This window comes from Terrapene carolina, unplaced genomic scaffold, assembly GCF_002925995.2.
Source record: "Terrapene carolina triunguis isolate 2854851 unplaced genomic scaffold, T_m_triunguis-2.0 Scaffold142, whole genome shotgun sequence".
NCBI classification, from domain to species: Eukaryota; Metazoa; Chordata; order Testudines; family Emydidae; genus Terrapene; species Terrapene triunguis.
The window spans coordinates 3,158,040-3,171,296 of NW_020664493.1; the positions used below are offsets into that span (position 1 = coordinate 3,158,040).

Genomic DNA, 13,257 nt, shown 5'->3' on the forward strand with positions numbered 1-13,257 from the left:
GCTGAGGTCTGACCTACTCAGGCAACAGCGCCAGCGAGCTTTTAAACGTCCAAAGGCACATTCTACCACCATTCTGCACTTGCTCAGCCTATAGTTGAACTGCTCCTTACTACTGTCTAGGCTGCCTGTGTAAGGCTTCATGAGCCATAGGAGCAAGGGGTAGGCTGGGTCCCCAAGGATAACTATTGGCATTTCAACATCCCCAATGGTAATTTTCTGGTCTAGGAAGTAAGTCCCTCCTTGCAGCTGCTTGAACAGCCCGGAGTTCCTAAATATGCGAGCGTCATGCACCTTTCCCAGCCATCCCACGTTGATGTCGGGGAAACGTCCCTTGTGATCCACCAGTGCTTGCCGCACCATTGAGAAGTACCCCTTGCGGTTTATGTACTAGCTGGCAAGGTGGTCCGGTGCCAAGATAGGGATATGCGTTCCATCTATCGCCCCACCACAGTTAGGGAACCCCATTGCAGCAAAGCCATCCAGTATGACCTGCACATTTCCCAGGGTCACTACCCTTGATAACAGAACGTCAGTGATTGCATTGGCTACTTGGATCACAGCAACCCCCACAGTAGACTTGCCCGCTCCAAATTGATTCCCAACTGACCGGTAGCAGTCAGGCGATGCAAGCTTCCAGATGGCTATCGCCACTCGCTTCTCAACTGTCAGGGCAGCTCTCATCTTGGTATTCCTGCGCTTCAGGGTGGGGGAAAGCAACTCAGAGTTCCAGGAAAGTGGACTTACGCATACGAACGTTTCGCATCCACTGTGAATCATCCCATACCCGCAACACTATGCGGTCCCACCAGTCTGTGCTTGTTTGCCTGGCCCAGAATCGGCGTTCCACTGTATCAACCAGCCCCAGTGCTGCCATGATATCCCAATTTCCACAGCCCATGCTTTCAGGAACGTCTGTGTCCATGTCCTCATCAAAATCCTCCTCGTGCTGGCCTCTCTTAGCCTGGTGCTGCATATACTCCAGGATAATGCACGAGGTGTTTACAATGCTCACAACAGCAGCGGTAACAGTGAACTGAGAGGGCTCCATGCTTGCCATGGTATGGCGTCTGCATGGGTAACCCAGGAAAAAAGGCACAAAACGATTGTCTGCTGTTGCTTTCATGGAGGGAGGGGCAACTGACAACATGTACCCAAAACCACCCGCGACAATGTTTTTGCCCCATCAGGCATTGGGAGCTTAACCCAGAATTCCAATGGGTGGCGGAGACTGCGGGAACTGTGGGATAGCTACCCACAATGCACCGCTCCATAAGTCGATGCTAGCCCTGGTCAGGGCCGGCTCCAGGCACCAGCCCACCAAGCATGTGCTTGGGGCGGCACCTGGAGGGGGGCGGCACAATACGGCGCGGCGCTCCGGCCCGAGAGCGGGGCCGCGACTGGGCTCCCCGCCCTCCCCCGGCGCTGCGGCCGCCGGGGAGAGCGGAGCCCCGGCCGGGCTCGCCGCCCTCCTCCCGGCGCTCCGGCCGGTCGGGGAGAGCGGAGCCGCGGCTGGGCTCTCCGCCCTCCTCCTGGCGCTCCGGCCGCCAGCAGAGCCGCGGCGGGCTCGCCGCCCTCCCCTGCTGTGCTTCCCGCCGGGGGTGGGGGGAGGGAGGCGGCGGGAGGCTTTTTTGCCTGGGGCGGCAAAAAAGCCAAAGCCGGCCCTGGCCCTGGTAGTGAGGATGCACTCCGCTGACTTAATGCGCTTAGTGTGGACATACGCAATAGACTGTATAAAATTGATTTCTAAAAATCGACTTCTATAAAATCAGTCTAATTTCGTAGTGTAGACATACCCTCAGTCATCTAAAACAACACCGGATTAAATGACCTTGCTGTCTGTGCATGCAATTCATGAGTTGGGAGACGTGTTTAAATCCTGAGAAATTGTTATTTTCACCTCCATTTTTGTTTGTTGGTAAAATGTAATAAGCTGTGCTATTCTCAACTGCGTTGTAATGTCTCATGTAACTGTGTTGGGGGAGAAAAAGATTGGTTATTATCATGTGTCTATAATGTGGGTAGACTGCCTTAATTAGCATCAGAGCTGTAGTTCAACCCAAGAGTGATTAGATGCTCCTTTGTATCAGCCATTTGGCTGCAATATAAATATCAGTTGGCATTGGGATTGATAATGCCCTGTCATTTTGAGGCTGATAGCTAAACAAGGTTTGACTCCTCCTACATTATTAGATATAGCTAATAAGGAATTGTTGGTTCATTTTATATGTTTTAATCATCCCAATAATTAGACTGATTTGATATTAACCCACTTTGTCTTCATTTGATTTATGTCTTTGATTTTATGATTTTTGTTTAGTTATAACTTATATACCATTGGAAGCCCATGTAGATTGATATTTCTTAACCAGACATCAGGCTCTACAACTGCAAGAACCCTGGGGCAGATAACAGAGATAACTTTAAAAGCCACCTCCTGATGGTCCATAGAACCTGCCTCCTGTAGTCCTCCCCACAAACCAGAAACAGTGAAGAAAATCATACAGCAAAAAAGCATTTTAATAATAAAATGCCTTCACTCAGCCAAGTCAAAGTCAAACGGCCAAATGAACGAACATGAAAGGAGAGCTGCATTGTCAAAGCTAGTAATCCTAGATGCCATTAAATATTTAGAATGATCTATTTCTCTCTAGCTCCTGCTTGGGAAGTTTAATAGCTTCCTGCAAACTTGGCACTCTGCATTAACGGCGAAATATCCCAAACAAGTTTGAAGCAAAGAAACAATTCTGGAATAAGAGCTTGGGTTTTTAATTATCAACAGGATTAGCTATGGCAGGTATATTCAGTTCCTATCAGCAAGGCTGGGGAAGAGGAGCATGCTGTCTGAGTGCAATTCCCATTACTTTGCTCATGGGAGCAGTCCTATTCACTTCAAATGGGACGGCTTCCATACAGAAGGGGAATGTAATTTGGCTTTGAATAAATAGAGGCCTACTTAGAAAACCACCTGCAGCTGTGAATGCCTGATTCCATGCCCTTGTGGTGGGAGATGGGGGCTCAGGACCCTGCCCTCAGTGCTTGATTTGTGCTGGGGCTTGTTAGGGCTGAGCCCCGGCACCTCTGGGCTTACCGCGTCAGTTATGAAAGTAAAAAAATTGCTGGAGCCCCAGCACCTAGTTGCTTGAGCTCTGGCACCTCTTTCATTACAAACTAAGCACTGACTGCCCTCACCACCACTAAACACACAAGATCTATTCATTGCCTTTAAAGAGAGCCGAAGTCTTGTCTTTTAATCTTAGAAGCATAAGGGTTATTTCAGATACAGATGTGACTCTAGAGAAAAAAAATAAATATTCATGTTCCCTACATAGCATAGCTACAGTATTGAGTCATGCATGACTTTTATTAGTCCCTGCTTGTTAAAATTCATTCTTGAAGCAATAGGAACCTGGTTTCTGGGGGCACAAAATGAACCTGGCCCAGTATTTTTTAAAATGGGGGGAGGGGACGATTTTGGGATCAGCAAAGCACTAAAGCAGGTGATTAAAATTAAGTACACCTCTACCCCAATATAACATGACCCGATATAACACGAATTCGGATATAACGCGGTAAATCAGCACTCCGGGGGGGTGGGAGGGGGCTGCTCGCTCCGGCAGATCAAAGCAAGTTCGATATAACACGGTTTCACCTATAATGCGGTAAGATTTTTTGGCTCCCGAGGACAGCGTTATATCGGGGTAGAGGTATATATGCTTAAGACCCACTGCAGGGACTGAAGTCAATAGGACTTAAGCACATGCTTCAAGTACTTTACTGAAGAATAATTTTCCTTGTGCTTAAAGTTAAACAGATACTTAAGTGCTTTGCTAATCAGGGTATATAACATCTAATGTACTCTTATCATTAAATGCAGTCCTGGTTTTTGTTTAAAGTTTGATTTACCTTGCAGTGGAACTACTAGTAAATCCAAATGAGATCAATCTGCTATGGAAAGGCAGTGCTTGATCCCAGAGCTTGTCTCTAGGGAACTCCCATTGCCATCAGCAAATCACTGGACTCCAATCCTTCCTGGAGCTCCCATACATGTTCAAGTCACTGAAGTCAATGGAAGTCCCATGGGCAAGATGGCTACAGGAGCAGACCGAGAGTGCAAACACAGGTGCTCATTATATTCACTGCAACTAAAACCTGAAGATACAGCAAATCAAATCCACTTTAAAGGGATATTCTGGACTGATCTCACTTCTTTCTGTTTGGGACAGTAACTGCACTTTGCAACACTAGTGAGGCAGATACAAAGCTCCAAACTAAGGATTCCTTGCAGCCTTATACTTTGTAAAAGAAAATATGTACTAGAAAAGAGAACCCACAATGCTTTTTTACTATACTACTTTTATGAACCAGAAGGACTCTCTCCCTTAGACCTCGAGGCACTGGGACAGATTCTCACATAGGTGACAATCTCTTTGCACAGCTCTGGGGCTCAAAGGGGCCATAAAGTTGGTTTTACCAATTACCTGGATGGGGGAACACATGCAGAGCACCTCTGGAAGTATTAGGTAATATAAACTTATCTCTATGGTCCAGCTCTTGCCAGCCACTAGATTATAGTCTGCTGGGTGCAGTTTAGAGCAATCCCAAGGCTACTCTTGCTTATAATGGGAGCCAAACCAGCCCCAGAATTAGAGAGCTACAAAAGTGGCATAAAGCTATCTTGAGTCTGCCTTACATCCTATGCCAAATCACAGCTCAGCCCTGTCCTGAAGTCAGGGCCTATATGTAAATATTCTCCAAAATTATAGTATGAAATCATCGCCCAGTGAATCTGAGTTTATGGAGGAATGCATGAAATTAAACATACATTTATATTATCATCCAATATTGCCGTAGCCAATTGCACAACTGTTATGGTGCCTAAATCCTTATGCAAGACTTCCAGTGAGTTCAATGGGAGTTTTGCCTGAGTGAAAACTGTAAGATCATACCCATGATTTCTGAAAATAAAATAGCTTTCTCAAACACACAAGTCCTGAGCAGAATGAGTTACAAACTCAATTGTGAAAATGTAAGCCCTAAACATTCCTGCAGACTTTAGATAAAAGCTAGATCATTCTGACAATGAAAACTGGCTGCTGTCCAATTATTTCCCTTAAAGCACATTCACAACGTGGACACTATGCAAATCATAGAATAGTATTAATATGCTAATAATATTTACAGTATTTTTCAGGCTAAATCCTGCAGCCATAAACACAATATTCAAATGTTTGCACATCGTTTTTTTCTTGAACAAACATTCAAAACCCACAGATGTAATGGTTTCTCTGTGCACTAAAATCTCTGCTATTATTTTGAGATAAAGGAGTATTTTAGAACAGTTTTATTTTACAGCATTTCTCACACAGTGAAGCTTTTGAATGGGGTGTAATGGATCTGGGTACCTGAGTACACTTTATTCCTAACAAAGATGTGCTATCAAATAGCTGTAACCATTCCTCTGTTGCCATAGCACAGAACACAACATCCCTTCTCAGAGCAGCTGAACTCCTGCCTGGAGGTGCAATGATCTAGACAATACAGGTGTTCCCTTCCTGATCAGTCAGTCCCTCTTGGTCTATGCTTATTTGAATGGTTTCTTCACAAAACACCCATTAATGGTCTGCTAAGCCATGTCTCATTATTTCTTAACCAAGAGGATATTTTTTGGACCTTAGAAGTAGTTCAGTACCATGGTCAGCACAAAGACATCTCAAATCTATGCAACTATAAGGTGAAGTAGACAGCTAACGGATCAAGGATGTGACACTGATGGAAACAAAAGAAAGAAACAATGGAGAGGAAAATGTCTTGTCTGACACTGATGATTTGTATGGAGAGACTCTAGAGGAACGATCAGAGGAAGGCATTTGACCTACTGTACTACGCTTTAATCAGAGAGAAAAGCAAAGCTGTTTAAGTGATGCAGATGTAACCGAAAACATTGCTGTGATCTTTAACAAAAAAATATATTGGAAGCAGCTGAAGCAGCCATAAACTTTTAGCCTGGTTCCAGTGAGCATCTGGCAAATCTGCCTTTCAGCTAACAACAAGAGACTTGGGTACTGACTAGCTAATTTTGCCTTAAAATCAAGAGGCTGAAGGAGACAAGGTACAGGGTGAAGAAAGTTGCACATTATGTTCAGAAAGATCCATTCAATCTTTCACCCCAACTCCCATAGGAGGAGTCTGGCTGATGATATCCCTTGCTATGATGGCACAGGCTCTGCTGTAAGGCTGATCCGCAGCACCTCTATGTACACTCTTGGAGGTGAGCAGCAGAGACTCAATGAATCCTTGAAAAAATGCAAAAGTACCACCAGTATAGAATCATGTGCATACTTCCAGCAGAAAGAGGAAGACAGGGCCTGGATGTACTCCAAGACTCAACATTGCTTACAGTACTTACAGGATCTATTAGCTTTGAGAAAAAAATACCTTGACAGCATCAATGACTTAAAATCCATGAACATGACATCAGAAATTTCTCCGGTGTCAACAAAATCCTCCAAAACAGGGAAAAAGCCACTACACCCACTTCCTACCAGGCACTCCTCTAAGGTAAGGGCTATTGTATCTAAGCACAAGAAAATATTCTTGCCATGTGGTTACCTACCATTTGCCTTAACTGCGTAACATGTAGTTGCATAACCTGTGTTGGTTTTCTGTGTCAATGGTCTTTATTCAAGATCAAGTCCCTCTTACTGTGCCACCATTTGAAATAGAGAATAATTTAATGTGTACAAGCAGTCATACAATAGTGAATAAAGAGTGAATAAAGGTTGGGTAGTACCTGCTGAATTAAATTTGATTCTCTGTGCATCCTGGATGCAAACATAAGAATTAAGGTTGAACAGGTATCAACCATAATTTGATGATTGTGCGGGATCCTTTAGGATCTGGATTTGACCTGATAACAGAACATTCTGTAAAGGAGCAGCTAACTTCTGCTGCCTCTAGGATCCTGGTGGCTTATCAGACCAATCAGGTGGGTTTTTCTTAGTCTGAAGTTATCATTTGTGTTATTATTAAGTGCCACCAATTATAGCCCTCCACCAAGAGCAAGGAAGAAGGGGGGGATCTGGTTATATTTAATCACTTTTAGAGGTAGGGTTGGACCACAGCCTTTTTTGGAGGACAGCTGGGATGCTTTAATAGATTAAAGTGATGACAGATGCAATTTTGTTTCTTCCCAACTCTGCCACAGACCACCTGTGTGATCTTAGGCAAGTAACTTCATTGTGCCTCCATTCCCCATGTGTAAAAGGGGGATAATAATACTTCCCTTCTGCACAGGAGTGTTGTGAGGACAATAAACCATAAATACTTAGAAGGCACTCAGACAGTACAGTGATAGGAGCATAGAAGTACCTCAATAGGTAGAGAATCCTGGAGTGGGGGGAGATGAGAATACATAGGGCCTGTAAAAACACTTTTTGGAGTGATGTGGCGTGTGCATGAGTCAAGATTCATCTGAATGTTTGGGGGGAAATGTTAATGAGAGCGAGAAAGAGGTGGGTGTGTATGAAGTCTGGAAAATGCATCCATAAAAAGATAATTGTGTTTGAGGCTATCACATCAGATGGCACCTCATGGTTCTCCACCTTGGTTGTTTATAGCTGGTACTGACTGGAGAGCTCAGTAATCCATTGAGATAAGTAGGAGGCTTTCTATCGGCTGTGCACTTTGAAATTATTTACACAGAGTACATTCTTATATTGAACCACCATGATTTTCACTGAGCAGCCAGGTACAATGTCATCAGCAGCACTAGTTTTGTCATCACTACGAGTTCCACTGCCAGCCATGGGGACATGGCAAGTATTAGTTCTCAGTGCTCCATTCACTAGAAAGCTGCTGCTAACTAATACACTGGCAGCTGCTTTAGAAACAGAAAACAAAATTTCTCTCTTCACTGTCATTACGCTCAGAACTTTGAAGCAGCACCTTTCATACAGGCTATCTCCAACCACTTTACAGAGTAAAGAATCATACAGTTGCAAAATCGAATGCAGCCTTTCATTTCAGTTGCAGTTTTGTATCTCACGTATCTGAACTGTTTTGTTTGCATCTGCTCAGAATTTAGGCTGATTTAGCCCGGCTTGATTCACCTAAGATACTGAGCTTCCAGCAGTGGAAAGGCTGCCTGCCGGAGTATTGTGCTCATGCAAAGTGGCCACAATCCCTCCTTTGACAGCAGAGCCACAGCTGGCCTGTGCAGGGCCCACAGTGGGTGCTAGTGGGGTAGATGGTGTAGGGAGGGGACATAGGGCTGACTCATTGCATCCCCTGAGACTCTCTATCAGGAGGGCATTGACCACACTTTGAAGTCAACCTCCCACGGCAGAAGCCCTGAAGGAGAACACTGGTGCAAATGCTGCCTACCCTCCCACAAGGACAAATTCACCTTTGGATATAGTAGTTTCTGCTAGTGCATGGGGGTGCAAATTGTGCCAGTGGGGGCTGAATGAAGCCCAAACATTTCTGGCACCAGAGACCATATTTTCTAATGCTCTATGGCCGTGATCCAATGCCCACTCAGATCAATGGCAGTTTTCACATGACTTCAGTGCGCTTTGGATCAGGACCTACATCTGTATCGTATTCGGTACTCTGATGCTCAGTAAATAATGGAGGGGAAGAAGATTTAAGATGTATTGGCAAGGGGAGACAGAGACATTTGTAAAAAGATGAAGAATCAAGGAGAGGGAAAGATCCAAAATAGACACACTGAGATCTAGGAGGAGTGTAGCCTAGGAGTTTATGACACACCCTGCCTATAATTAGTTGGGGTTGGTTCCTTTTTGGTTCATGGGAGATTGACAGTCACTGGGGTCACTAACTCCATTGCCATCAGTGGTGGAATTCTGGATCTACCCTTGTGTAACTGAGAGCAGAATTTGGCCAAGTCAACACAGTGGAAAGAAAACAGTGGTAAAGGATGCAAAATGCTGACTACAGTAGGTACTGTGGACCAGACCTTACAGACAGAAGGTCTACATAGACTCCTTACATTTCCTGAGTGTTGTTATAGTGCTATGTACAATTGAAAATTCCTCTTTAAAGAAAAGGAACTCTGGTTTAACAAACAAATAGAGCTCTCATTTGCTAAGGTCTGGAGTATTATGTCATCTGATTATAGCTGACTAGCTCTTATGTGTGACCAGACTTGATTCCTGCTGGAGTGTTAACTCTACCAGCCTCCTGCTCATAAATGGATAATGTATGACATCAGCAGGATATGCTGTACAGTGAGTTATTCTCCCAACACAAGAGGGTCTGTCATTGCACCATAACACTGGCTTTGAAGAAAGGGGTTCTGAAGGACTAAAGAAGTAATCCAGAATACCACGGGTTATTTGGCCGCTTTCTAAATGGTACTTTTATTTAGTGATCACAAGTTTCTTTTTAACCACAGGGATGTATTGTTTTGTACGTCACTATCTGCTTGCATTAACATTATCTTCAGTGAAAATTCATTTCTCTTTCTCTGCGTGATGAAGAATTAGTAGAAATGCACTCACCAAACACTGCGCAGGCTTGGATCTGGATCCGAATGTCTGTCTCTATAACCGGCTGAACCAAAGTCTGGGTACTGAATGGTATCTGACCTTTGGGTCTGGATTCAGGCTCAAACTTTGACCCTGGGGCTTGTCCTGAAGGAAAAATAATTTGTGTCTCGGATGATATTGACAAGAAGTTTTATTTAAACTGTCTTCTAACCACTAAGGGCCAGATGTAATAGCAGTCACTACAGTCAGTAAACGTGAAGTGGCTGCTTCCTCTTAGCACTCCTATCCATGCAAATCACCCCAAAGGGGTTAGGGAGCAAAGAAGCTAGGTCAAGCTTTATTCATCCCCTCACCAGCCCACAGAGCAGAGAGTTGCTCCTTCAAAGAAGGCTGCATCTTTCAAAGATATCTGGGAGAGTCAGGGAGGTAGTGTGGTTGGGACACACTGCTCTCAATAGCACAGTCTGGCCTTAAGCTGAGTGAGAACATAGGCAGTTCTTACTTGGGCAGAACTCCCAGGAGAGTCAATGGGCGTTTTGCCTATACAGACACAGCAGTACATAGAAACTCCAAAAAGTGTTACCACATTGTTATAACTGTTTCAGTTTTTACACAGAGAGCTGTTTATTGAAGAGAGTTTTTATTTTTAAACCCTACTGGTTTTCCTTTGGAGTTATCACCACACTGTCAAATTGCCCCCCTTTTAGTGGCACACAAGCCTCCTTAAATAGACTTTATGCACAAAGACCTCAGTTCCCACATAGTGGGCAGATTTTCAGAAGAGCTCAACATGTTGAGTGCCGAGTGCTGTTTGAAACTCTACCCCTGCGGGTCAGGACAGGACAGGAGATGTTGGCCGACAAGCATTTTTGAAAATCTGGCCCCAGCTGTTGGGGCGGGGGGCAGGCGATGAGCATTTGAAAATCTGGCCCATTATTTCCAAGAGGTTCAACCTGTTTGGGAGGCAGAGTCTTCTAATGGGTAGTGCCCAGGCCTGGCATTCAGGAGATATGGGTTCTATTGCTGGCTCTATCACCGGCCTGCTGGGTCTTGGGCAAGTCACTTTTCCTTCTCTGAGACTCAGTTCCCCATCTGTAAATAGGGGATAATGGTACTGACTTCCTGTCTAAGCGCTGTGAGATCTACTGATGAAAAGAGCAATATAAGCACTAGGTATTATTTTTGGACCATTTTCTTAGCTTGGTATGAACTATGGACTAGAGATGGGCCCAAATAAAATTATCAGATTTTGCGCTGTTTGGATCCAGATACAACTCCACTTTGCACAGTTCTTTTATTAAAAAGTAGTTCTATATTATTTTCAATGTACTTATTTCTTACGCATCTGTTCAACAGATATCAATGGAGAAAAGAGTCCCACAGTCCAATTCAGATGTAAGAGAGGCAATAGCTTTCTTGGACTCTGTGATTGCAGATCTGGATGCAGAGAGATGGCAGAAAGTTCCTGTGACAGATCTCCCAAACGTGGATGTTGACTTTGATGGTGAAGTCTATATAGAGCATCTAAAATACAATTACTAAGGGAAGAGAGGTGGAGGGTGACATTTTTATGATCCACATATTTTCCAATTTCTACAATGGGTAGTCTTGTTTATAGAGCTGTTAAAAATATCAGCAGAATAGTCCTTATATAATTTTCCCATTATCTATCTATCAATGACTGAAATATAGCTTTCTATATAGATTGATCTCTTTCCTCATTCAGAAAAGGTTGGCTGATTTTGGTCAAGTTTATAAACCAAAAACTCACCTACAGGCATTGAGGGGGAGGGCTAGCTCAGTGGTTTGAGCATTGGCCTGCTAAACTCAGGGTTGTGAGTTCAATCCTTAAGGGGGCTGCTTAGGGATCTGGGGCAAAATCAGTACTTGGTCCTGCTAGTGAAGGCAGGGGGCTGGACTCAATGACCTTTCAGGGTCCCTTCCAGTTCTAGGAGATAGGCTATCTCCATATATTAAAAAACACTGTGCAAATAATGGATTTATTTATTTTGCATCACTGACAATTCAATCAATAAAATTGTTTCAGGTTGATCCGAAAATGATTAAAAAAAAATCTGATTAATTGAAAAGTCAGAAAACAAGTAGTTTTTGGTTGAATGAAACATCTTGTTTACTCTGACATGAAACGCTTTGTTTAGATTTCAAGCTTCTCCCTCCCGCCTCCCCAGTTTTTAAAAATAAAGCTAAAGGCAATTTTGAAACCAAAATTCATTTGGAATCAAGCTAAATATTTTGTTTCGAAGAGGTTGAAGTGAAACATTGACTTTTGGGGAAATTTGAGAGGTTCCACCCTCCTCCCCCCTTACAACCATTTGCTGAAATTGACACAAATTCACAAAATGTTTCAGTCAACCCAAATCTGCATTTTTCACTAAGAAAAGTTTTGGTTGAAAGATCTTGCCAGCTCTACCTATAAGCTAGAGATAAAGTACAGAAAATTTTAGTCAGAAAGTGAAATTCAGAAATTCCTGAAGTAGAAGCCATTATGGAACCTTCACTGTGTTACTCTGCATTACTTCTAGAAAGGACCTAATTAACATCCTCCTTTGTCAATTACTAGCTGAACATCAACATTCATTGGGAAGCTGTTATTAACTAGAACTATCTTCTCTCTTTCAGTTGCTACCAGCACTCGTGAGCACAGTTTACATTCAAACTGGATTCTCCGTGCCCCTCAGAGGCACTCCCAAGATGCCTTGCAAATAGCAGAGGCAGCAAGCCAGTCTAAAAGAAACAGACAGAGAAGAACAACTGGCTCCAGAAAGAGATTGGAAAGATATCCAATTTATTTACCCAAAGCTGTGGAAGGCGCATTCAGCACTTTAAAATTTAAACCAAAATCATGTAAGAAGGACTAGCCCCAGCTGGAAGATAGCCATATGAAAAGATAGAATGTGTAGCATTTACTTCTCTTGATAAGCTCTGGCCCACCCAACACTGCAGCAGGTACATAACAGTGCATGTTAACTGAAGGTTCTTTATGCTGTTTGTATTGTGAGCCATGGCTATTCCAGGTTTGCAGTGACATTGGAACGTAGCTCATTGAGTTCACGGTGCCTAACAACCCTGCTTTATCACTGGGTGGGGAGGAAGGTCCAACTTGGCAAGTGTTTTCCAGTGTTGTTAATGGAAGCAATGATTCCAGCATTGCCTGGTGCAATAATTTCTCTCCTGGCTCTAGTGCTACAAAGCAGTTCTATTCATCTTTGGTGAATTTTGCACCAGGAGTTCCAATTTCAGGGCAGCAAAATGGACTTCCCTCATCTTTGCATCAGAGAATTTAGTGCGTGCCATCATCAGTCCCATGACCTGAGAGCATGCAGTGGCACCAACGAGAGGATGTGGAGAAAGCAGCCTTGAAAGGGCCTTAGAAACAGCAGCAATAAGAGCATCAGCATGAGCAGGTTGTGTTGCGAGACAACTCTCCCACTGTGTGCTAGAAAAGTCAAGCAGATCCTGTACTCTGCTTTCTTATGGAAACTTTTTGTTGTTGTGGGAGACAGCATAAAGGGCTCCTTGCAGGTGGAGATTTGTGCAATTCTTTTCATAGGTTACAATAAAAATAAAAATAAAAATTCCTCAACCATTTATTTGAATAGCCAGATGCTGATCAAACCTAGGTGATGGGAATTTAAAACATTTACACTCGCTCCTATAGGTCCTATAGGTGTGTAATATCTTTGAACAGCAGCATTTGTGAACAAACAGGACATGGACTACTCTCTAA

At 43.6% G+C, this 13,257-nt stretch overlaps 1 protein-coding gene across 1 annotated transcript; it reads left to right on the forward strand.

The window, feature by feature from the left end:
- The first annotated feature begins 6,135 nt into the window (after positions 1-6,135).
- Positions 6,136-12,388, forward strand: LOC113406860 (uncharacterized protein C13orf42-like). The gene is made up of 3 exons (XM_026653652.1): positions 6,136-6,558; positions 10,866-11,013; positions 12,150-12,388. Exons 1-3 carry the CDS (start codon positions 6,136-6,138, stop codon positions 12,386-12,388), a joined length of 810 nt encoding a protein of 269 aa, XP_026509437.1.
- The last annotated feature ends 869 nt before the right edge of the window (positions 12,389-13,257 follow it).